The sequence below is a fragment of the Mesocricetus auratus genome, unplaced genomic scaffold (genome assembly GCF_017639785.1).
Source record: "Mesocricetus auratus isolate SY011 unplaced genomic scaffold, BCM_Maur_2.0 Super-Scaffold_100048, whole genome shotgun sequence".
Lineage (NCBI taxonomy): Eukaryota > Metazoa > Chordata > Mammalia > Rodentia > Cricetidae > Mesocricetus > Mesocricetus auratus.
Window position 1 is genome coordinate 3,281,320 of NW_024429225.1, and position 23,803 is coordinate 3,305,122.

General features: G+C 39.8%; 1 protein-coding gene across 9 annotated transcripts in view; it reads right to left on the reverse strand.

Moving 5' to 3' along the window:
• Positions 1–23,803, reverse strand: part of Ktn1 (kinectin 1) — a 101,659-nt gene that overhangs the window by 9,082 nt on the left and 68,774 nt on the right. For 4 of the 9 annotated variants that reach the window (XM_040735800.1, XM_040735795.1, XM_040735794.1 and 1 more), the window contains 12 exons: positions 21,176–21,266; positions 19,588–19,656; positions 18,047–18,081; positions 15,476–15,566; positions 13,385–13,471; positions 10,431–10,520; positions 5,524–5,604; positions 4,954–5,043; positions 4,732–4,824; positions 4,111–4,182; positions 3,795–3,878; positions 3,569–3,652 (listed from right to left, as the gene is read on the reverse strand). In XM_040735800.1, coding sequence (XP_040591734.1) covers positions 3,569–3,652; positions 3,795–3,878; positions 4,111–4,182; positions 4,732–4,824; positions 4,954–5,043; positions 5,524–5,604; positions 10,431–10,520; positions 13,385–13,471; positions 15,476–15,566; positions 18,047–18,081; positions 19,588–19,656; positions 21,176–21,266 — 967 coding nt within the window. The remainder of the gene's footprint in view (positions 1–3,568; positions 3,653–3,794; positions 3,879–4,110; positions 4,183–4,731; positions 4,825–4,953; positions 5,044–5,523; positions 5,605–10,430; positions 10,521–13,384; positions 13,472–15,475; positions 15,567–18,046; positions 18,082–19,587; positions 19,657–21,175; positions 21,267–23,803) is intronic. The other 5 variants (XM_040735798.1, XM_040735796.1, XM_040735801.1 and 2 more) reach the window with 3 other exon arrangements.

Here is a 23,803-nt window from a genome sequence, read left to right on the forward strand (position 1 = left end):
CTAAGCTTTGCCAAGACCAGGTAGGATGGTCCTTCAGAATTCTGGCTTCACAGAAAAGACTGTCAGATAGTCTAGCTGAAGATGGAATCCCCAACACTGCAGAGGAACCTTGGGGTGGCTTGTCCAGGCAGCCAGCTGTCTCTGTCATTGCTTAGTTTTGCAAGTGGCGTGCATGGCACTTACTGCTTGCTCAGGTAATATTATATCCTTCTGTGGTCTTCCATGGAGTTGAAGGTGAGGTAGCTATAGTTGCAATTTTCCTTAGGTATGATAGAAGGTAAAGGTACAGACCTTTGGACTCATAAAGATAGAAGGAGCAAGGAAATATTTTCTCCTAACATGCCAAATACAAATGGACTGGGCATTGCAAATGTAATTGTTCCTATTGTATATAGTTTCAATTAACATCTTTCCTTTCAGTTTAGAGAATACCAGATAGTTGTTCGCATTGTATATAATTTTACTGGGTTAGAGTTAAAAACTTTCCTTTTTATTTGGACGAAAAGGGGAAATGTTATGGAATAATCTTTTTGTTCACTGTGAAGATGTGTCACTCAGATTGGTTTAAGAAAAAGCTGAATGGCCAATGGCTGGGCAGGGTTTGAGGGGCACAGAGGATGCTGGGAAGAAGAAAGGGGGAGTCACCAGCCAGATGCAGAGGAAGCAGGATGTGCAGGAGGAGAGGCAACAGCCACAAGCCACATGGCAGGATTGATAAAGATGGGTTAATTTAAGTTAAAGAGCTAGCTAGAAACAAGTCTGAGCGATAGGTCGAGCTTTGATGATTAATAATAAGTCTCTCTGTCGTTATCAGAGAGCCAACGGTCCCAATGAAAAAGTCTCACTACAAAAGTCAATTGGGGTGCTGAAGAGTTGGCTGTGTTTAAGAGCACTTGTTGCTCTTGGAGAGGACCTTGGTTTGATGCTCAACACCCAAATACTGTCTTAACTCCAGTTCTAGAGGATCCAACGCCTCTCTGGCCTCCACAGGTACAAGATATGCATGTGGTACAAAGAAATACATGCAGGCCAATGCCCATATGCACAAAATAATAAATCTAAACTTTCTAAAGAGTCAGCTGTTTATCACTTTAAGACAATGAACAGTTTAAGTAACTTTGATAACAGCAGTGCAAGGTCACTCTAGCCTAAACTGCACCAGTAAGAAATGCCAAAGCGGCTACTGCTCTTCCAGTCCCCAGCACCTACATAGCGCCTCAGACACTCATAACTCCAGTCCCAGGGCATTCTGTCTGGGTCAGCACCAGACATAGAAGCAGGCAAAATAGTCATAGACAAGAAAATAAACTATTTGTCTTTTAAAGAGTTAAGTCTTGAGATACAATTCTCAATAGCTAACTTGTCAAAAACAGGCTTCATATGAACCCAGTATCCATGTATAACACCTCTTTTCTCACAACTGTTTCAATTAAATAAAAAAGAAATCATCCACATTGTCTAAAAAGTTAATGCCAGGCATGGTGATGCACACCTTTAATCCTAGCACTTGGAAAGCAGAGGCAGGCAGATCTCTGAGGTTGAGGCCACTCTGGTCTACAGAGGGAATTGCAGGACAGTCAGGGCTAGACAGAAATATTGTCTCAAAAACAGTATTTGGAAAGAAAAAAAAATTACTGTGTTTGCAGCCCTGTCACAAACTTGACTTTCCAAACAGTTTTGGACACTTAGCAGGAGTTACAAGTAAGTAAATAAGCAAACAAACCAATAAATACACTGGCATGCCTAAAGCTTTTGATTTTTGTGCTTAACTGCAAGCTCAGTTCTCTTTGGCAGAGAGGGTCATCTTTTAGTATAAGAACATAAACATTGTGTATGGCCAAGAAAATTCATTTTTTTCAATAAGTCAACTATTACAATCATAAGAAAGAAAAAAATAAATTGCCACTTTAACCTTCTAAAACACACGATAGGCTTACAAGGTTGGCACACCACATGCCTGACAGGTATACTATACAGCAAGTACATGCACAAAACTAGTCTTATATAGCACTGGACATGGGCCTAATTAAAACAAAGCATCAGTAAATAAAACAAGAATTTTTAAATTAGGGTGTATGTACATATACATATACATACATGGCATATACAGTATATAATTAATTCTCTTAAAACACTGTCTTACTGGGCACCATGTTCCACACCAACCTATAAACCTCAATCAATCACAACACTATGCAAGCTGAAACAGAGAGATTGCTGCCAATTCAAGACTAGTCCGGACTACACAGCCAAAACCACTAACTAGCAACAAACACAACCAGGCAGAGGGAACAAGGAAAGACAGGAAACGGTAGGGAGGAAGGGAATGGTTGAGATACACATATGAAGATGCTATGATGAAACCCAGTATTATGTGTTAACCTAAAAACAATTTCTAGACAGTGAAAAACCAACTTTACCAAACATAACTGCTATAACAAAGAGCAACCAGAAATGAAAATAGGTAAGTTCTCCTGGTACACATGTAGTGCTAAATGAAAGGATTCTTAACAGCAGGATTAATTCGGGGCAAAGAGAAACTTACTATATTCTTCCTAAAGTATGCTTATATACTTTTAAAAAATAAACATGTAACATTTTAAATCACAGGAAGATACAATGATTAGTGATAAAACAGCACAAGACAGCTATACCTATCTAACGGCTCAGAAAGTCAACAGTCAGTATAAATCCCTAAAAACTAAAACAGGAATGCATGTCTTAAAACATTTAGCTGCCTGGTGGTACAGTCCCCACTCCTTGGGAGACCGAGATGACCTGGGCTACAAAAACAAAAAATCCTCACAGCTACCTTAGGCAATTTAGCAAGATGCTCTATCACAGTTAAAAGGAAGCTGAGGATATAATTCAGAGATAGAATGCTTGTCTATTATGCTTAAGGTCCTAGGTATAATTCCTAGAGCCACAGAAAGGAAAGAATGGAGGTAGGGAGAGAAAAAGGAGGGAGAGGGTCAGTCAGTCATTCCGGGTTATTATGTGTTAGATAATATGTTGAGGAATACTGGCTCATATCTGTAATCCCAGCTAAAAGACTGAGACAGAAGGACTACTCTTCCTACAGAATAGCCTACATAATAGACCCTATCTGAAAAGAACAAGCAGAAAGGAAATTACTTTGAAAGTTTCTGAAATTTACTTTCAGAAAGACTAGTGAGAAGCTTTGGTTAGGTCATTCCCTTGAACGAAGAACACATTGTCTATAAACATCAACCAGCTTCCTCCAGGTTACAAACCTAGTTAACTATTACAGTCCAGAAAATAATCCTTACAATTCCTCCAATCTTTTGTTTCTTTGTTTACCAAATAGTAACACTGTTTAAGAAATTAGGCTGTAGAAGGATAAAACTTTGAAATCGAGTTGGAAGCCAAACATGCCATTATTAGGAGCTAAGAAAGAAGACCCATCTTCCAACACATCAGAAGAAGACCGACTCTACCCAGCAGAAGTGCCAAGCTAAAGGTGTTAGCCAGGAGAAGTCTGGTGGAGTCGGCACCCCAGCGCGTCTCCAGAGTCGACTGGAAGCTCGGCGGAGGGCAAGCTGCTTACCAAGTTAAGCTCCTCATTCTGCCTCACTGCTTCAGAGTATGAGTCATCGAGCTTTTTCTGCAACTCAGTCAACAGATCTTTCAGCTGCAATGAAGTTCAAAGTTTAAGATTCATCTCCATGATGACCCATACTTGGTAGCTACTCGGAAGGAAACACTTTAACACTCTCCTCTCCTCAACTAAATGTGAACTGGACAGCAAGTCTGAAGAACTCTACGATAAGTACCTCTCTGACTTCCGTCACGTACGTTGACCGCTCAACCTCTGCCTTCTCTAGCTCCATTTCCAAGTGTTCTCGTTCTCTTCGCAGCTGTCAACACAACAAAAGGAAGTCAATACATTTAAGCTTTCCTTCCACGGTTTTTCCATAATGGATGTTAAGATCCTTAAGAATTTAAAACTGTGTTAAGTCAAACTACTCAAGAAAATAGAGAATATAATTATATTATCAGACACAAAAGTAACCTTAAAACAGATGTCTGGGCAAGCATAAAGCTAAAAATGGGCTCCCAGGTTGTAAGTGTAACTATCAAGTAACATACATTTTCCACGTCTCCGTTTTCTCTTCTTAGTCTCTCCAGCTCTTGCTCTGAGGATGTAAAGGAGGCCTGCATCTGAAACACGAGACAGCACAAAGAGAGGCTGGAGGGGACACCGCACAGGCAGGCTATACTCGCATGGCTGGAGGGGACACGGCACAGGCAGGCTATACTCGCATGGCTGGCCTGCTGGCCTGTGACCTGGCACCATCTACAAATGTCTGGGCCACATTCAGCTCTATCCAGGGCCACATGTTGGGAATTCCAGCTTAGAGGGTTTTTTTACTTTTGTTTTTTTAAAACCATGAACAGAAGAATGACTTAGCTTGTCCTTGAATACAACATGATATGGACAGAGCAATATTTGAAAACTACTTCTGGATCCGGGGATCTGGACCTCTTTATCCTATGTGGTTCTATCTATCACTTTCAAAGCACTGTGTCTGCTACCCTGCCTGGCAGTCACTCTGATGACTGGTTTTCAAATGGGTAAGTATCAGAATCACCCCAGGGTTCCTTCAAACAATCCGCTACCCCTGTGTGTAAGACACAGGCGACGTGTCCCCGGCTCCCAGGTGGCCCCCACACGCACTGTGCCGATGCTCTGAACCCTCTCTCCAGTACCTGCTTAATTGTCCTGCGTGACTCCTCAGCCTTAACCTTCCATTTGCTTTCTTCCTGCTCCACACTTCGCTGCAGCTTCTGTAAGATCCCTTCCTGCAAACAAAGGCAGGGTTAGTCTGAAAAACTCACATTCTGATGTCAATACACAATCACTTAGGCCAGGAAGAAATAAGCCAATGATTTCAAAATAAAATCAAAATGTAAACTCAAGTCATTCCCTACTGTTTCTGCAAGGACGGATTTGTATTTTTCACACTCCAGCTGTAGCAAGGCGTGCATCTCATCAGCCTCTTTCAACCTGTGCTCCAAAACCTGCAATGACAAACGGAGGCCTGTAAAGTACAATGACCTTTTGGTCACATGTGTCTATTTGTGACGCTCTGTTAAGTCCATCACACATTTACAACAAGGATGCTACTCTTTATACACATGGCCCCTAAGTAAACACTGCAATGTTTATGCCCCCACTGCCTAGGACTCAGACCGGGCACAGGCCTGCAGCCTCTGTGGCCAAGGCTAAGAAGGAAGCCGGTTTCTGAGCGCTGCAGGTTGTCTGGGGTGCTGCAGCAAGTCAGTGACACAGGCTACACAGCTCAGCTGATCGTCACTTTGAAAACTTAAGCTAAAAAGAGATGAGAGCAATTAAGCATTTGGTTTTAAAAATCAAAGCACCATATTCTTTTTACTACCCAACTAATAATATATCCTTTGTCACCCCAACATTCCTGAGAAAAAGTTCGACTGCTCCAACTCACAGTTTATTTAAATACGAAGTTCACTCCCTGAACTAACCTTGACCGTCTCTGCATCTGAAGTCCCAGATACACATGCTTTTGCCTTCTTTTCGAAGCCACGTAACCATTCACTGTAAGTCTGTGAGAGAGAAAAGTCTGAGTCGCAGATTTCCAAGAGTCGACTATTAAAAGAAATAATCAAACATTTAAAAGCACCAAATCTGATAATTATAAATGTCATCATACTTAGAATTTCAGAGGAGGATCTAACTTTTAAAGATTGAACATAATTTAGTTTTAAAAAATAAATAAATATCAACAACAGAAAACCCACTGAAAGCTGAATGATGCCACATGCCTATAGCTACACAGCCTAGGAACCATGAACAGGAAAATCCTGAGTTCAAGGTCAGGGTCAGGGTCATGAGTGAGTTTCAGGCCAACCTAGAGAGATCCTCCTGCCTCTGCCTCCCAAGCACTGGGATTAAAGATAAACGCCACCATGGCCAGCAATAAGTAAATAAATATTTTCATGTAAACTAAAAATTAAATACACACATATAGCTATCAAAATAAATGCTTTTTATCCATAACACATTATTTGCAACTGAATTCTGGACTCAAAGGCAGTAGACCTCAACTCAAAATTTATGCTCTCTTGCCACGAGAAGTACTCATGAGCAACAAGCCACTGAGCATGTGTAAAAATCTCAAAATCTATAATGATCAGCTTTTCAAAAAACAATCGTTAAAAGCCAGGTGTTGGTGGCACACGCCTTTAATCCCAGCACTCGGGAGGCAGAGGCAGGTGGATCTCTTGTGAGTTTGAGACCAGCCTGGTCTACAAGAGCTAGTTCCAGGACAGCCTCCAAAGCCACAGAGAAACCCTGTCTCGAAAACCAAGGGAAAAACAAAACAAAACAACAATCGTTAAAACGAAATAGAATTCTGGGGCTGGAGAGATGGCTCAGAGGTTAAGAGCACTGGTTGTTCTTCCAGAGGTCCTGAGTTCAATTCCCAGCAACCACATGGTGGCTCACAACCATCTATAGTGATATCTGGTGCCCTCTTCTGGTCTGCAGGTATACGTGCAGGAAGAACACCGTATACATAAAATAATTTTTTTAAATATGAAGTATTTAAAAATTCCAAGTCTAGCTGAAGATACTCAATCCAGAAGATTTCAAATTCTTTGAAGACACTCCAAAGCTCCTGAAATACTTCAAATTTAAAAACAAAACACGTATTGTAAGCATGTTTTAAAATCACACTGGGGGATGATAAGCACACATTTATTTAACTCCAACACAAAATTGGTTTCTGTTTACAGGTCAAGTAAAGAAAGCAATACACATATTATAGTTTCAATCAGTATCTAGAACTGTAGAATTAGAGATTTTTGAAACTTTGGGGGGGGGGGGGGTTCGAGACAGGGTTTCTCTGTGGCTTTGAAAGATGTCCTGAAACTCACTCTTGTAGACCAGACTTGGTCTTGAGCTCACAGGGATCTGCCTGCCTCTGCCTCCCAAGAGCTGGGATTAAAGGTGTGGCTACCACCGCCTGGTAGTATTCTGGGTTTTTAAAAGAATTACTTAGTGTAGCCAGGCATGGTGGCACACACCTTTAATCCCAAGAGACAGAGGTAGGACATCTTGTTCTGTGTAACAGACTAAACAGAACTACATACGAGAGAAAAAGAAAACAAAGTTAACTTAAACCTCATTATTATTATTAGGATTAATTAATGTTAACTATTAAACATGAAAACACTTTTCTATAAGGAATTTTTGTTTTTCTCTTGTTATTGCTTCTGTATAAAGCAGATCCAGATAAGAACTATTTAATCTGGTTTTAATCTGAACCTAAAGTGGCTTGCTAGTGTCCCCTGATATGGTCTGAGTTTGTATTGAGTGGGTGCTGTTCTTTTACATGGAGAGAGGCTTTCACGCCAGGTGGCATTGAAAGTGTCCACTCACTTCTCTCTGTGGTACTTGCAGACTACCCTGCCTCAGCTACAGAAGTATGAAGCTATAGCTGTACATTACAGAGTTAGGACACTTTATCCGTTTTCATTATCAATTAAACTAAAAAAATGTAAGAAGAAACTTGATTTTAAAACAAAACAAAAAACCTAGAATACTAATCTCTTACCTAGCACATGAAAAGTTTAATATATATATTTTAAAATACAGACAACATGAAGCAATAGTCCACTTTTAACAAGTATGTGAACAAAATACAAAGAATATTGTCATGCCTCATGGTGATTTACAAATTTCTATAGAGCCATGAAGACTTAGTTATTGATGGTCCATAGTAATGCCATTAAGAATGAATTTGACCAGGCATGGGGGCATACACTTGTAATCCCAGGCCAGGATTTGAAGGCAGAAGAATCAGGAATTCAAGCTCAGCCTGAGCTACATGGGAAGACCATATCCCCAAATAAACAAGTAAGTAATAACAAAACCAACAATCAATAAGTCTGTTAGCATTAAAAGAAGAATTCTGGGGACTGGAGAGATGGCACACCAGTTAAGAACACTGGCTGTTTTACCAGAGGACCTAGGTTCAATTCCCAGCACCCACAAGCAGCTCACAGCTGTCTCTAACTCCAGTTCCAAGGTACCCTCACAGAGATGTACAATGCAGGCAAAACACCAATGCACATAAATATTTTTTTAATTAGAGAAAAAAAAGAAAATCCCTGACTGCTGGTAATTTTTCCACAATCTTTGAAGAACAGAAACTACAGATCTTCAGCACTCCTGGCTCATGAGATATTGTCAAATAAGTAAATCCACCAATAAAACCTAAAGTAGAAACAAAACCAGATCATGGCCACAAAAGAAAAGGATATGGAATGTATTAACAGCCCCTTCCCCTAGGTCATCCCTCTAATACACGACATTTCTTCGGTTTAGGTGGCAGTGACATTCGCCTGTGTACCCTCCCTGCAGCTACAGAGGAAACAGCATCTTCCTTCCCTCCTTACTTGAATTAACAGTAGCGTGCATGTGCATACAACCTAAAGAGAAAGTAGCTAACCTTCCATTACTCATACAACACACCCAGAAGTACTTATTCTGCCCCTACACCCACACCTAGGGGAAGGAAGGGGCCATTCCATGTTTGAAGCTTCAACTGCATCCAATAAGTAAGGAGCGTCTCGTTACAGCACCAGACACAACAGTTACCACAGGCCATCAGTCAGCCTATGGAAGCTCCACTGAACCAGGCAAGCAGGCCTCACAGACCTCAGTACCCACCGCTACCCACCCTGAATCAGATAAGCCTCTAATGGGTACCAATCTATGAATTATACAAAGGACAGAGGAACACACAGCTCTAGGAATGCAGTCAGCTGAATCCAAACTATCAGAAACTGCACAAGACACTCCTAGACTTAAAACAGAGGGGGAAGAGGCAGAAGGCAACACACTTGCAGGGAACCAGCAGACTGAAAACACCAATCACACGGAGATTTTATTTGGGTTCTGGTTATAAAATAAAATACCTTATTATTTAATTGGCATGAGCACTGTATATGAAAATTAGGGGAAAGACTAGATATGTGAAATTAAAGAAGAATTTTTAAAAAATAATAGTCATCTCTTAGGACTATGTGCTAAAATATTTGCAGATAAAATGCCCTAATGCTTAAGTTCCTTCTGCCTAATCTAACACAGATGTTCTCAACCTGTGGGTCACAACCCCTAAGCCAAATGTTTATTGTAGCAGGAATAATAAAACCCAGAGACAGATATTGGGGTTAAAGCTGAAGACCAGAGAAGCAAAGCGGCCAGACACTAGGGAGCTCTCACATCTACCAATGCTCAGACCAAAGGGGTGATTGTGTTCTGCAATTGCAATCCCCAACTGCACTGCTCCTCAGACTGCCTAGACAGCAGTGACTTCCTGTCTCCTCTTGCCTAATATTCCTCCTCTCCACCCAGCCTTGTCTCCACTTCCCTAATGCTGGGATTAAAGGAGAATATTTCTCTTTTAGACTGATCCACTCTCATGTAGCCCAGGGTGGCTTTGAACTCAGAGATCCATCTGCCTCTGTCTCCCTAGTGCTGAAATTAAAGGCGTGGCCATCACTGCGTGGCCAACTAGTGGCTTAGGTGTGTAGCTAACTAGTGTCTTTGCTCTTAACTAGGTATGTGGCTAACTAGTGGCTTAGCTCTGCATTCTGATTTTCAGGAAAGCTTTATTTGTTAGATTACAAACAAAATATCAATACATTTTATCTCCAAATATATTTACATTACAATTCATAACAGTAGCAAAATTACAGTAATGAAGTAGTAATAATTTTATGGTTGGGTATCACCAAAACATGACGAACTGTATTAAAGGGTGTCACAGCATTAGGAAGGTTAAGAAACAGAACCACAGATAACTGGATGGGAAGGATAAAGTCATTTATATATTAACAAAAGCATGCATGGTAGTTCCCAAATCCCCATTTTAACAACTTCTGGAACATTTCCTGGTCTTCTCTGCCCTCAAGTACCAGCTGCTGTCTGAGCTGGTCACTTTCGTATCCTACTAAAACCACAGTCAACCTCACTGCCTGGGATGAAGAACACATGAAAATCCTGGCTTTAAAATGTAAAAGACCCTAGTACATAGTGTAGACTACATTAAAGAACTGTTGTTAAAACTAAGAAGTAATCACTTAAATTATTATTGGTTTTATTACCCATTTAGAATAAACTTTTCCAAACACATCTACAAGACAATCAATTTGATAGAATACAACGAAAGTTTCAGGTACAGACAGATGAGCTTGGAACCCAGAAGTTATTCAAAAGTACACCTGCCTTGCTAAGTCACAGGGACATTGGGGGAAGCGGGGGTTAGCAGGCTAACAAATCACACCCAAAAATCAAAAGTTGCTATCAACAACTTCCTACATAACTTCAGGTTCAATGTGAAAAAGCAACAGATTGATCTTACCAAATTAGAAGGCACAGACACCATTGGAAACAGTCTTCTGAGAAGGTCTTTGGCCTCTGACTCAACAGCTTCCACGTGCTGTTGTCTTTCCTAAAGCAAGAGACACGCCAGATCAGTCTTACAAGATCACACAGCTTTTGCAAAAAGAAAAAAAAGCTATGACCTTTGAAGCTCAAATGGAGAAAAAAGTCAATTTTTAAAACTTACTTTAATACTGAAAAATAACATTTTTCTCTCTTTAAGGCATGAAAACATACTTCCTTAAAGGCAAAATCTCTAAAGTATCCTAAACAGCAAATAATCAAGCCAAAGCAGAAAGTGGCAATATGAATTTTCTTTGGCATTAGAAACAAAGTGATTTGCCTCCCCAGGAACACTTCACACACACATCACTTCCTAGCAATAAAACCTCACAGACAACCTTACCAACAAACATTCATCTGGGAGGGATAAATGAGGCTTAGCACCTAATAAAGGTTCACAAAGCAAACAAAAAGCAAAACAGCAGAGACACTTTGTCCCTCTTCTGTTAAACAGAACGAAGGCACAAATAAACGGTGATGGGGGAGGGGCAGGGCGGGTGTCACCACTGCCGCCAATAATCAGCAAGAGTGCTTCCACACACAGTGAATTCCAACTGATGTCTAACCTGCCCTGGTTGACCAATGACTCCACTCCAACTGTAAACTCAAGCCAAGGTTTGCCAAAATATTAGGGAAACAATTTGCCACATACACATATTTCCTCAAATCTAATGTTCAAACTATTCCTACAAGATTTAAAAACAAAAAGACACCTATAAAAAATGCACAACAAAGTCATTTCACATACTACTGGAGTCCAACAAATGACAAGAGGGTGGCGGCAGCACCTCAACCATCACTCAACTCTCTGGAGTCTGTCCTTGATTTAAGACGCATACACTTCAACTTAAGAAAACGTTCATCACATGAAAACCTAAATTTATGCAACAGAAACTAGAAATTTCATATTCTATGCACACCAAAAGGTGCTGTATCACTAAAGATTAGTGGCAGTATTTTAGAATACCTGTTTCAGCAAGTGTTTTCAATACTTTAGTAAAGTCCATGAACTTGTATGTATATACCTAACCACACAAAGTACGGTACATGCAATAGCAACGGAAGGAAACAGATAATCAAGAGGTGCCTGTTCTCATTTGACTATACAGATAATGTGGAGTAGACGCATCCTGAAACCACAGAGGGAGGAAAAAGTAGCTTGTAATTAACAGCCACCAAGAAAACTACAGAAAATGTGTTAGTTATAAAGCTTTCATTTAACATAAATTTGGTTGTAAATAGCAATTTCCATTCATTGTTTGAAAAATATCTAATTCTAGAAACTGACTTATTTCCTAAGTCCTCCATTGATTATAATATGCAAAGTACCTTTTATGTAAGTCTCTCGTTTGCAGTCTCTAACAAGTATTTAATGCTTGGAAAGTAACTCCTGGCCAGGTATGGTGCCTCACACCTTTAGCCAGTAGAGGCAGAGGCAGGGAGATTTTGAGGCTTTCCTGGTCTAATTAACTAGTTTCAGGCCAGCCAAGCATACCCTGTTCTGACACCCTGTCTCAAAAGAAAGTAACTAAATACAAGCACAGAATCTGGCATGGTGGAGTATGCCTGTCATCAGGGTGTTGTTAAGGGAAGACAGGAGTCTATCTAATCCTTAGCTGTCATCAGGGTGTTAAGGGAAGACAGGAGTCTATCTAATCCTTAGCTATCAAGTCATTACAGCACACACTGGAGCTCTCTTTGTACACTAAAGGGTGCAGCAACGCCTTGTGCCGGAAAGGCATGAAGAACACGTCAGCTCTAAATAGAGGAGAGCTCATACCGGAAGTCCTCTTTGTGACAGGTGACTGCACAACAGAAACCCTTCACAGTTAAACAGCATCTGTGTGGCTAGAGCCTAGGTCTCTAGCCTAAGTAATAACTGCTAACTGTCTCCACTTAAAGCTTAATGAAAAATTTCACCAGGTAAGTACTGCAGTAAGTATAAATCTACGGCACTAAAGGACATATAAAATGAACAAACCATAACATTATACTCTACTAAGGAACTGTTTCAAATATCCTTAAGACTCTGTCATTAAAATGCAGTGATTACCTTGGCATACAAACACCTTCAGAATGTGGAAATTAATCACATAGGGATATTCATTAACCTGGCTTCAAAACCCAATAATCATTCCTCGGTTGTCCCATTTTATGTTACTCCTTCATTACGGCCCTTCTCCCCAGTGGACAGACAGGGCTCAATAGAATGTCCTTTGTTGTTTTGAAGATAAAGAGAACATACTTGTCAAAAAGTATTTTATATACTCATCAAGAGAATTCTCCATTCACAGTAATATCCCATACGTCACAGGACACGGGTGCCACAACTGTACAGCAACTTCAAAATAGACAGTTTAAGTCTCCTCTTCTGAGGAATCATCCCTAGTAGCATACTTGGAATTGAAATTTTTCTGTACTACTTAAGATTTTGCTGTTTTCCTGCCTCCCTGAATCTTCCTGGTATGCTCCAGAAATCCCACTTTGCCATGCATCACAGATATATGCTAGGTTTTTAAATCTGTTCCATTAATTCCCATGGATTTCTCTGATTTAGGCACTTCACTGAAGTTCTCTAAACTACACCACTGGCACACACCATCTGACAAGGAAGGACCTGCACACAGACCAGTAAGTCTGGACTCTCCCGCTTAGAGCTGTGTTCACCAAGACACCAACAAGTTCACCCCAACAGATCAGAGTGCCCAAAAGTAAGGTCTCAAGGAGCAGACAGATGAGAGAGCAGAGATGATGGAGATGACGAATGTGGGTGGAAAGGGATTCTGCATTTAGGCTGCAGTCACGGAAACGCTTAGGCTGGTCTGCGCGTGGCAGACGGTCTGTGCGGGCGTTAGCGGGAGCCACCACAACCTTGGAGGTCTTGCTCGCTTTGTCCTGCAGCATTTTTTCAGTTGATGCCAATGCTTCCATTGCTTCCCAGTTTTTCTCCCGGAGGTCCTAATCATTTTTAGAAAGAATGGTTTCAGTTTATCCATTATTAAAAGATTTCTCCTTTAACTTCATCAATATTTTGCACTGCATTTAAGTGCTGGTTACTGCAAAATTATTTCAATGGGAAAATGTGTATATTAGTCCAAAAAAAAGTAATGTTTAGAAGTTTGAATGAGAGAACAAAGATGCCAACTTTTCATGTTTTAGTATGCACACCAAATATGCCAGTTTTTAAAAACAATTAACTGTGCAAATGTGACGAAGAAGAAAGCATCTGAAGGTAAACACACCAACCAGAATCAAAGCTATGACTTCAAGTTCAAGCGTTAGAACTAAGGACAGAGCAAATGCACAGTCCTGAAAAACACTTCTCCTGTAATTTTAAATGATGCCCAACGTCACCCACAGGACTTTACACTGCCAGATAACATTTTTTTCTCTAACCCTATTTTAAATACAATTAGTACATTTCCAGTCTTCCTAGGCATGACAACGTAACCTTCTGTGTTGTGTATCTTGGCATGCTCGACCATGAACACCACAAGCAATCAGACACAACTGTGCTAGACAGGCGGCCGGAGTAAATGAGGCACAGAAATGAATGAACAGACGCCTTCCGTTAAGGAGAAACAGGGGCCATTTAAAAGCAAGCTTTGAAAGAAAGCATTTCCTTAGCAAATGAAAATAAAAACAATATGCTATATTTCATCTTGAGAATTAGGAATAAATAAAAGTTAAGTCAGTAATTACCAATTATTTCAAGTTTAGATGTCAAATACTGCATTTAGCAATCCAAATTCTCATTGATCCTTACAACAATTTATAAGTTTTTTATCCCACTTTGCAGATGGGAAACCACCACTGAACGTTAAGAAATCTGGCCAAATGTGTGGAACAAATGAGTGACAGAACTGGAGTGGGCTGCCGCTGCCCCCTACTGGTCCCCGCTGTCCTGGCTCTGTCTGTCCACAGGCTTAAAACGAAGACCTACAGGGCTGAAGACCTACAGAGCTGCCGCTGCCCCCGCTATGGGATGAATTAAACTCCTTTACTGTGCCCTCCTTAACTCAGAATCCCAGCAATGCAATGTTAGAGATACACTGGAACACTCATGCCAAATCCTGTGGCTATTAGTAATTAATATTAAATAACACAAAGAGCAGTTCACATACCTAATTTTGACAAACTCAGGGTACAAGAAAATGCCAACTTGTTAGTCAGCAATTTAACACAAACTTTGAAAGATTTAACATATTAAAAAGTACACACTTATTTATTATCAATATTCTTCAATCATTTAATAACATTTTGATCTTGCTCATATTATCAAGCATACTTTGGTGTGAAAAAGACTTCTCTAGCAAGAATACTTAAGGCTACTAGTTATTAACTTTTGGTAAGAGGGAACTTATGAAATTCAGCTGCATCTACAATTTGTTTGCTCGGTAAAGGTACTAGGACTTATAATTCTTAAAGAACTAGTCCTTCCCATTTTAATATATATATGTATATATTCAGGTCTAAGACCACCAGCAAACTTAATTACCAATATTTTTACTGCCTCTCACTTGAAAAAAGAGCAGTTACAGACAGCTTTGGAAGCTTAATTACAAAGACTGAAACTGGTATTTTTTTAGTCTATCAGAGAAAAAAAAATTCACAAAAATAACAACAACAAAAACTTAGCCTTGTTAAGTAAAAGGAAATGCCTTTGTTTTTAAATAAAAAGTCTGACTTATTTCTCTAAACAAAGATCTTAACACAAAGTCAACCATATTTTTGTTTTTTTAAAGCTCCATATTGGTAAATTTTTTGGTATAAAAATTCATCTTTCTACTATTGAAATTGTTTAGTAACATCCCCAAAGACAGGAAGAAATCAGAGGTGCTCTCACACAAAGATCAACTAATCTAAAGCAAAATTAGATGCAAAGAAAAAAGAAGCCCCGCCCGTGTATGGGCTCTAGCGCTCTACACTGGAAAAGTCTGTCTTTCATGAATAGTAGCTTACATTGTTTTTCTTCCTCTGATGCTCAACAGCATTCTTCAAAGAATCTAACTCATTGCGAAGGTCAGTTAATTCTTTTTCTTTTTCTGAAATTCTAAATCAGAATGTGAATATATTTTAGGTAAACAGCATCTAAAATAAACAATAAAATAACTTACATATTAAACAATAATAGCATTCAGACACCTACATTCAACACAAAAGAAAAAACAGCAGGTAATACTGTGAAAACATAATTATAGATCAGCTACTGTTTAAAAAACTCACCCAGACTAGCGTTGGTGGCGCACGCCTTTAATCCCAGTACTCTGGAGGCAGAGGCAGGCAGATTTCTGTGAGTTCAAGGCCAGCAGCCTGGGCTACAGAACAAGCTCCAGGACAGCCTCCAAACAATACAGAGAAACCCTGTCTCGAGAAACCAAAAAGAATTCATCCTATGAATTCTTAATTTCAAATATGATTTGGGGTAGAGCAGCTCCCCAGTTGGTACGGTGCTTGCGCCCAGGATGGATGCATAAGGCCCTAGTTTCAATCCCCAGCACATGAGGCCCACATGTGTGACGGCACTGTGCCTGCAATGCCAACACTTGGGTAGCATAGCCAGAAAGACCAGAAGTTCAAGGTGTCCCTCGCTATACAGTGAGCTGAAGGCCAGTCTGAGTTATAGAACTGTCTAAATGGGGGCTGGGGCTGAGTCTGATACAAAGGCAGTCAGTCTTTAAAAGCATTTTATTTTAAGGCAATGGAATCAGTTATGACTAATTGGCTCGTTAAACTAACAACATTGTATTAAAGTAACCTGGTACTTTACTGCTGTTTTTACCCAATCTTAGGATTTCTGGTTTTGATTTTTGTTTTTCTCCTGCTCCCGTCCAATGGCTTAGTTATTTCCCAGAAATGCAGAAAGCAAAGACAAAATTTCAGAATTCATTTGCATTACACTTGAGCAGATTGTACAACCACAGACAGTTTTCTTAAGACTAAAGGGCTGCCCAAAAACCAATCTGATCCTTGAGCTTAAAAGCTGTTTGTTATCCTTTGGACATGAAGTACTTCCTCAATAAGACTCGTGTGATGGGAGTTTGGCCCCACACATGGCGATGCTATTTTGAAGGGGTCTGATAGGACCCATATGGAACAAGTGTATCACTAGCAATGAAAAGCATCTTGTTCCCAGCCCAGATTCTCTGAGGTGGGGTTCCTAATATCCTTTTCTCCCCATTAAAGACTAGCATTAATAGCGCTAAGAATGACGGACTATCAAGCATCTTGGTCACAGTAACAAGTTTGATTAACATGGTCATACGACTGATTTAGGTTTGTGGGTGGTTTGGGGGGGTTGCCTATGGAGGGACACCTTGCTCAGCCTTGATACAAGGGGAGGGCCTTGGTTCTGCCTCAACATGATGTCACAGACTTTGCTGACATCCCATGGGAGGCCTCACCCTCTCTGAGGAGTGGATGGTGGGGAGAAGGAAGGGGACAGGACTGGGATTGGTATGTAAAATAAAAAGACTGGTTTTAGGAGAAAAAAAATCTAACTATGCTGCCAAGGTTTGTCTAACACTCACTGTTCAAGTAAACCACCAGCCTCATCATGCCAAAGCTGGGATCACAGGTGTGCACCACTGTGTCAGTGTCCTGCATCCACAGTTAAAAATGTTCAAAAATTAAAATAGGGACCAGAGTGACGACAGCTCAGTGGTTAGAGCACTTGCTGCTCTTGCTGAGGACAGAGCTTCAGTTCCCAGCACCCCATCAGACGCTCACAACTACTCTGAACTCCAGTTTCAGGGAGTCCAGTGTCCTCTTCTGACCTCCATGGGCACTGTGTATGCACATGACGCACACACAGACAATCAGGCAAACACATACACATGCAAACAAAAACAAAATAAAACCCACATGTACACAAAACAGAGTAAGAACATGAAACTGAAATGGCTATCCCTGAAGCCTAAAATACTGTCAGCTCATTATAGAAAATGACTGCAGACTATTCCTTCATACAGTTAAAACTAACAACCCTAGCTTGCTAAATAGCCAACTCTGCAAATAAGCCAAGATGGAACAACATTTAGATTATTACCATGTATTGATATACTTAATGTGATTGACATTTAGCATTTTGAAACATACTGTAAGCAGAAATGACTTTCAATGTGTAGCCTTGTAGAGAAATCAAAGGCCAACAAAGAGAACTAACACAAGTTTCATAAAAATGCAGTAGTAGAACCAAGGTCTGCATCATGGATCCAGTGTGGGGTCCAAGGAGGAGCAAAGAGAGGAGCTGAGGAACCCTCCAGAGTGCAGCCCCACTCCATCTGAGCTCTCTGAATGTCTATGGAAGACAAGAGGAAGAAAGAAAGCCCAAGCGTCTCCCTCAACAAAACACTGAAGGGAGACGTGCCCCAAAACGTGCTTAGGCAGCAGAAGCACAAATGCTCACTGGCTGCAGCCCACAGCATTCAAAGGCAACGTTAAATTTAAACAAGCATATGAAATTCCTAGTCTGAGGGTAATTTAGCACTTAACTTTATAACATACGAAACTTTGAATCAATGTGTTACTTACACTGTTTGTAATTCTTCCTGAGAGGGAAAGGATGCCTATTAAAAAAGTTAAATATTAGTTCAAAATAAAGCTTTCTAGAACATAACAAAATTAAATTCTTCTTGAAGATAAACACAAAAATGAAAAAATATCATATACTGCATTATGCCAGCATCCCAATCAAGTGGTTTCAATAAAAACATATGCAAATTTGTAAGATGTACTGAGTGATAAGTCCAATTTTTCATTATCACTCTATAAATTATAATTTATAAATAAAATCAACAATAACAAAAAATAAAATTAAGAAAAGCTGATTTTCTCACAACCAATAAAAAAACTGATTTTATATAATATGCAAAGGTATATAGCTTTCACAGAGGATACATAGTATGATGACTATTCTTTTCAAACTTAACTACCAGACGTTGTTTAAGACTAATCAAAATGCATTCTGATCTACCCAGACACATTCATAAAATGATGGGTAACACATATTGGTAGGGCTCAGGACCTCGCTCAGTGGTACTGCACTTGCCCAGCATACACAAGGCTGGGTTCAACCTCCAAAATGCCAAAAAAAAAAAGTGTATATCATATATACATACATATCTTCTTAAATATACTAATTCTAGCCCATGACTTATAATACATATCTTTACATATCTGTTAGTTTCTTTCCAATTACTGATACTTTGTTTAAGGAGAGAAGACAGGTATGCACTGAGGTTTAAATAGACCTCTACCAAGACAGTGGCTGACTTCCTAAGGAAAGCATTCTACAACTGAGGCACACGCAGATACACTGGCTGTGTTTGTGTACAGTAAGAGCTGGAAGACTGATCAGAGCACACATACACACATGCATTATTATAATGGAGCTGGAACTCTTATTGGTGCAGACACACACACACACACACACACACATGCACGCACACAATAGAGCTGTATCTGGTCAGGGCACACAAATGTGTGTATATTATAATAGAACTGGAACACTGATTAGAGCACACATGTACACACATGTATGTGTATAATAGAGTTTGACCACTGATCAGAGCATACATGCATGCTTGTATATATCATAACAGAGCTAGAACAATGATGAGAACACACATGCACACACAGGTATACAGTAGAGCTGGAACACTAATCAGAGCGCACACACATGTGTATATAATAGAGCTGAAGACTGGTCAGAATACACGTGCACACACAGGTATCGAGCAGAGCTGGAACACTGGGCAAAGCACATGCCCACACGTGTGCATATACAGTAGAGCTGGAACACTGATCAGAGCGCATGCACGCGCGCACGCGCGCGCACACACACACACACACACACACACGTATGTATATAATCAGGTTGGAACACTGATAGTAACATTGCCTATTCTATAAGTTACTTTATTTTAGTTAGACATGGCATAGTAAAGTGCTGTTATAGGAAATATGAAACATAGAAGAACTATCATTTACTCTCCATAAACATGTAAAAATGACAAGAATAATTATAAACAGCTAGCAATATAGTAAAAGGTGAGACATGGAATAATGCCTACCTGTTGGTGGTTCTGCTGATTGAACTGTTCAATTTGGGATCTAAATAATTTATTTTCATCTTGTACCTCCTATAAACAAAAAAATTAAACATGAATACCTAGGCAGAGATTATGATTTTTCTATATAAGCTTTTAAAATGTCTTGTCTAGGAAAATTCCAAAATAGTGATTTTTTAAAAGTTGGAAAAGGCCACATTAAAAGATGCTACTAAATTACAGTAATTGTATTTAGTTCTAGTCTTGTGTTTCAACAGAATGAATTGACTCAGCATCTTTAAGATCTAGTGTAGGGTGGCGTGTATCTGGCAGGCAAGGCCTCTCCGGCTTCACACTCTGTCACTTAGTACTGTGAACAGGCTCTGGACAGGAGCAGGGCAGCGTGAGACATCTGTCCCACTGCTGAAATAGTAAATACCCTTGGGAATGAAGCCTCTGCAGTGCTGAGAGGAGACTGACTCCCACCGTTAACTCCTTTCATAACGTTAGAGTCAGTGAGGTGAATTACATATGAACTAAAATGTATGAACAAAATTATACTTATTAAAAAGGAAACACAAAAGCGTTTATAGTCACAAAACGAGTGTTTGCTTCCTATGATTTAACAGGAAGAAACTGCTTATTTTTGAATGGATAAACACTAAGTTTTTGGAAGAAGGGATGGGAGTCAAAGGAAGTCAACCCTCACATACTAACAAAGCATTCATTTTCCATATTATGTAAAAAGATCCTAAAAATTGGGATTTTTTTTAAGTCATCCCAGAAGAACAACTGTAGAACAAAATTAAAAGAGCAATTAATATACTAAGAACTCTCAACTTCTCTCAGTCCAAAGCAATTGAAAATGGTCCTTCTTTTCAGGTATGACATCATATACTATCACATCTACACCTTCTGCGGGCTCTGGGCATGAGTTTACGGAGGGAGCGAGCGCTTCCCTCCAGGCTAAGGGCCTGCAGCTACTCTGAATAGTAACTACACGAAAGGTGAGAACTGACCTTCTCGTTAAACTAGCTATCTCTCTGAAAACAAAGCAAACTTGTTTAAACCATCAGCACAAAATTTTACTTCTAGTATAAGACAAATAGCATTCAAAATATGTATGCAATGACAGCCACTGAAGTACAGCTTGTAACTGGAGAACAACCCTAAATACCCGGGTATCTTTATTAGCTGGAATTGCTTAAACAGGATAATAAACAATCTCATTAAAGATAAAGGCAGCTGGGCAGCTGACTCACACCTTTAATTCCAACACTCCAGCTCAGAGGTAGAAGGACCACAAGTTAGAGGTTAGCCTGGGTTTCATAGCAAGCTCAAGGTCAGGCTGAACTGGCCTTTAAAAATCAAAAGCTAGTGATGTAGGTGAGTGCAGGTAAATCATTTGCCTTGCATGTCCCAGGCTGTGGATTCCCTGGATTTGATCAACACGAAACAAAACAAAGAGATAAAAGGTCAAGAAAGGTACTTCTATGGAAAGTCCTAACACTGGGACTTAACCAAGCACTTTCACAAGACAGAACCTCCCAACACCCTGAACAACCAAAGACAATAACTCATCCAATAATTAATTTTAAGTGCTCACCCTTACCTGTAACATCTTTGATTTGTTGGAAAGATCACTCTCTGTGTCTTTTAATATAGCTTCTATTCTTCTAATTTCATTTTCTTTTACTTTCAACCTAGAATTTTTACAAAGACCTCATTTGAGTAATGTATATGAAAAAGAAAAATCTGAGTCTGCTATCACCCCTGAGAAAAAAGACAGCACAAACAATGCCTACCAGTCATTTCTTTCTGTATTCTATCTACTTACCATTTGCTTTAAATGACAGGGTTTTTTTTGTGGTTTTTTTGTTTGTTTGTTTGGTTTTTCGAGACAAGGTTTCTCTGTATTGTTTTGGAGGCTGTCCTGGAACTCACTCTGTAGACCAGGCTGGCCTCGAACTCACAGAGATCCGCCTGCCTCTGCGCCCCCCAGTGCTGGGATTAAAGGAGAGGGCCACCAAAGCCCAATTTAAGGGCAGTATTTCTAAGTCACCCTACCTCCTAGTCAAGAACAATCTAAAACAGCGGTATTTTATTCTAATACTTAAGTAAATATGGACATACACAAGAGGAAAAGCTAAAATAGATGCTAGGTGCAAAACAGCACTTCAGCTACTTACTATAAAAAATACTGCTTAAAGTAAAAGAAAGGCATTTTTGCTTCCAGAAATCTTGTTGATAATACATTAACCCTAGAAGTTTAAAAAAAAAAAAAAAAGAACTCAATCCTTGTGCTAATGATATGTGCATTAGTATTTAATTTTGTATTTCCTTACCCAATTTTTCTTCTACCTTTTTAAACTTTTAGAGTATTTATAAAGTAGGGAGGTTAGGTATATAGAAGCCATTTGCCTATGTATGAAGAAGTCAGTTTTCTCTCTCAACCAGTTGATTCCCAGGAATCAAACCTCAGGTAGTCAGGCTTAGGAGCAAGCACCTTTACCCAGTAAGTCTTCCCTTACACACAGAAGCCTTTAATCTAGCCAAAGCCAATTCCAACTGCCTTGCTATTCTAAGCAACAAGACCTCTCAACCCCAACACTACTAAATGATGTTTTTGTCTATTTTCTCGGGGCTATAACCTATTTTTACCCATTTCTGTATCCCCAGTGTCTATAGACATACAAGACTCATCAAGTATTTGCTGAGCAGAACACTATTTTTATCCTTCCTTAATTTAGAAAGTGTCAAGGTATTTATAGGTACTTTAAAAAATAACACAACAGCACAAAGAATAAAATGAAAAAAAAATTGAAAGAAAGCAAGATATATGGGCACATGAGCGCATTCAAGAAGCTGAGGTAGGAAGACTACAGTGTGTTCAAGGCCAACCTGGGCTACAAAGGAAACCTTGCTTCCTGAATTAAAAAAAAAATGGTGAAGAGAAAAGGGAAGGGATTAAAAAAAAAGTGATGGAGAGAAAGGGGGAAAAAAAGGACAGTATGGAAAGACAGAACAAGTCTTAGATGTGTGCCCCTAAATGAAGCCAATCTAAAAAGGTTGCACATAGTATATGGCTCCAACTAGTGCACTCCAGAAAAGGTAAAACTACAGAGGAAGACAGTCGGTGGCTTCCAGGTTGTCAAGGGAGACACTGGTTGGGGAAGGCTGGGGAGTGAACCTGTCTTGCATGGTACTGTGATGATGCATGGTTCTTGGACATTTGCTGAGACCTAATGGAAAACATGGTGTTCGGCTGCTAACTCCCGTAGTGCTATCTGTTCACCGCTGGTAATGGATGTACCGCATCAATGCTGACATGGTAGTAACAAGAGAGGAGGGAGTGGCGATACAGAATATAGTTTTCCATCTTTTCTGTAGACCTAAGTTCATTGTTCACCAAAGAAAAGGTCAAGAGCCAGGTACTCCCAGCACTCAGGAGGCAAAAGCAGGGAGAATTCTGAATCCCAGGATAGGCAAGGTTACACAGTGAGACCCTATCTTAAAAAAGAAAATGACAGGACAGAACAAGAAAATGAAGGATACAAATAAACATAAAACAATATACTTTAGTAATTATATATGTACTCCAAGAGGCCATAAATGTGTGTCTCCAAGTTCTTACTAGCAGATGAGAGAAAAACACCCTGGCAGCTACTCAGTGGACAGGTCTATAAATACACACAATCACGATGCCCAGAAAAATCAAGTCACTTGTGTTCACAAACACAACCTACAACCTTCAATAACTTAAAGATATTATTCAAAGAAGGGCCCTTCTTCAAACAAATATCAATCAATGCTGATGGACATCCTGTCAAAGAAAAGGCTCTCAAAGTAACTCTCCTCAGGCAAGCAAGACAGCCCATCAAGCAGGTAAAGACACTTACAACCAAGCCTAACAAGCTCAATTAGGGTCACAAGAACCAAGACAGTTTAAGAAAAAACTGACTCCCACAAATTTTCCTGTAGCCTACACACATAACCGTGGCTCACACAACCACACATAACAAACAAACAAACATGTTTAAAGTAATTCTCCAGAGACTTGGGGTCTAGTTTGCATTCTTTAGTTTATGATGTAAGTTAAGAATACAGCACTCGGGAGGCAGAGGCAGGTGGATCTCTCTAAGTTTGAGCCCAGCCTGCTCAACAGTGTGAGTTCCAGAATAGCCAGGACTACACAGAAAAATTGTGTCTCAAAAACCAAAAGAAAAAAGAAAAAGAAAAA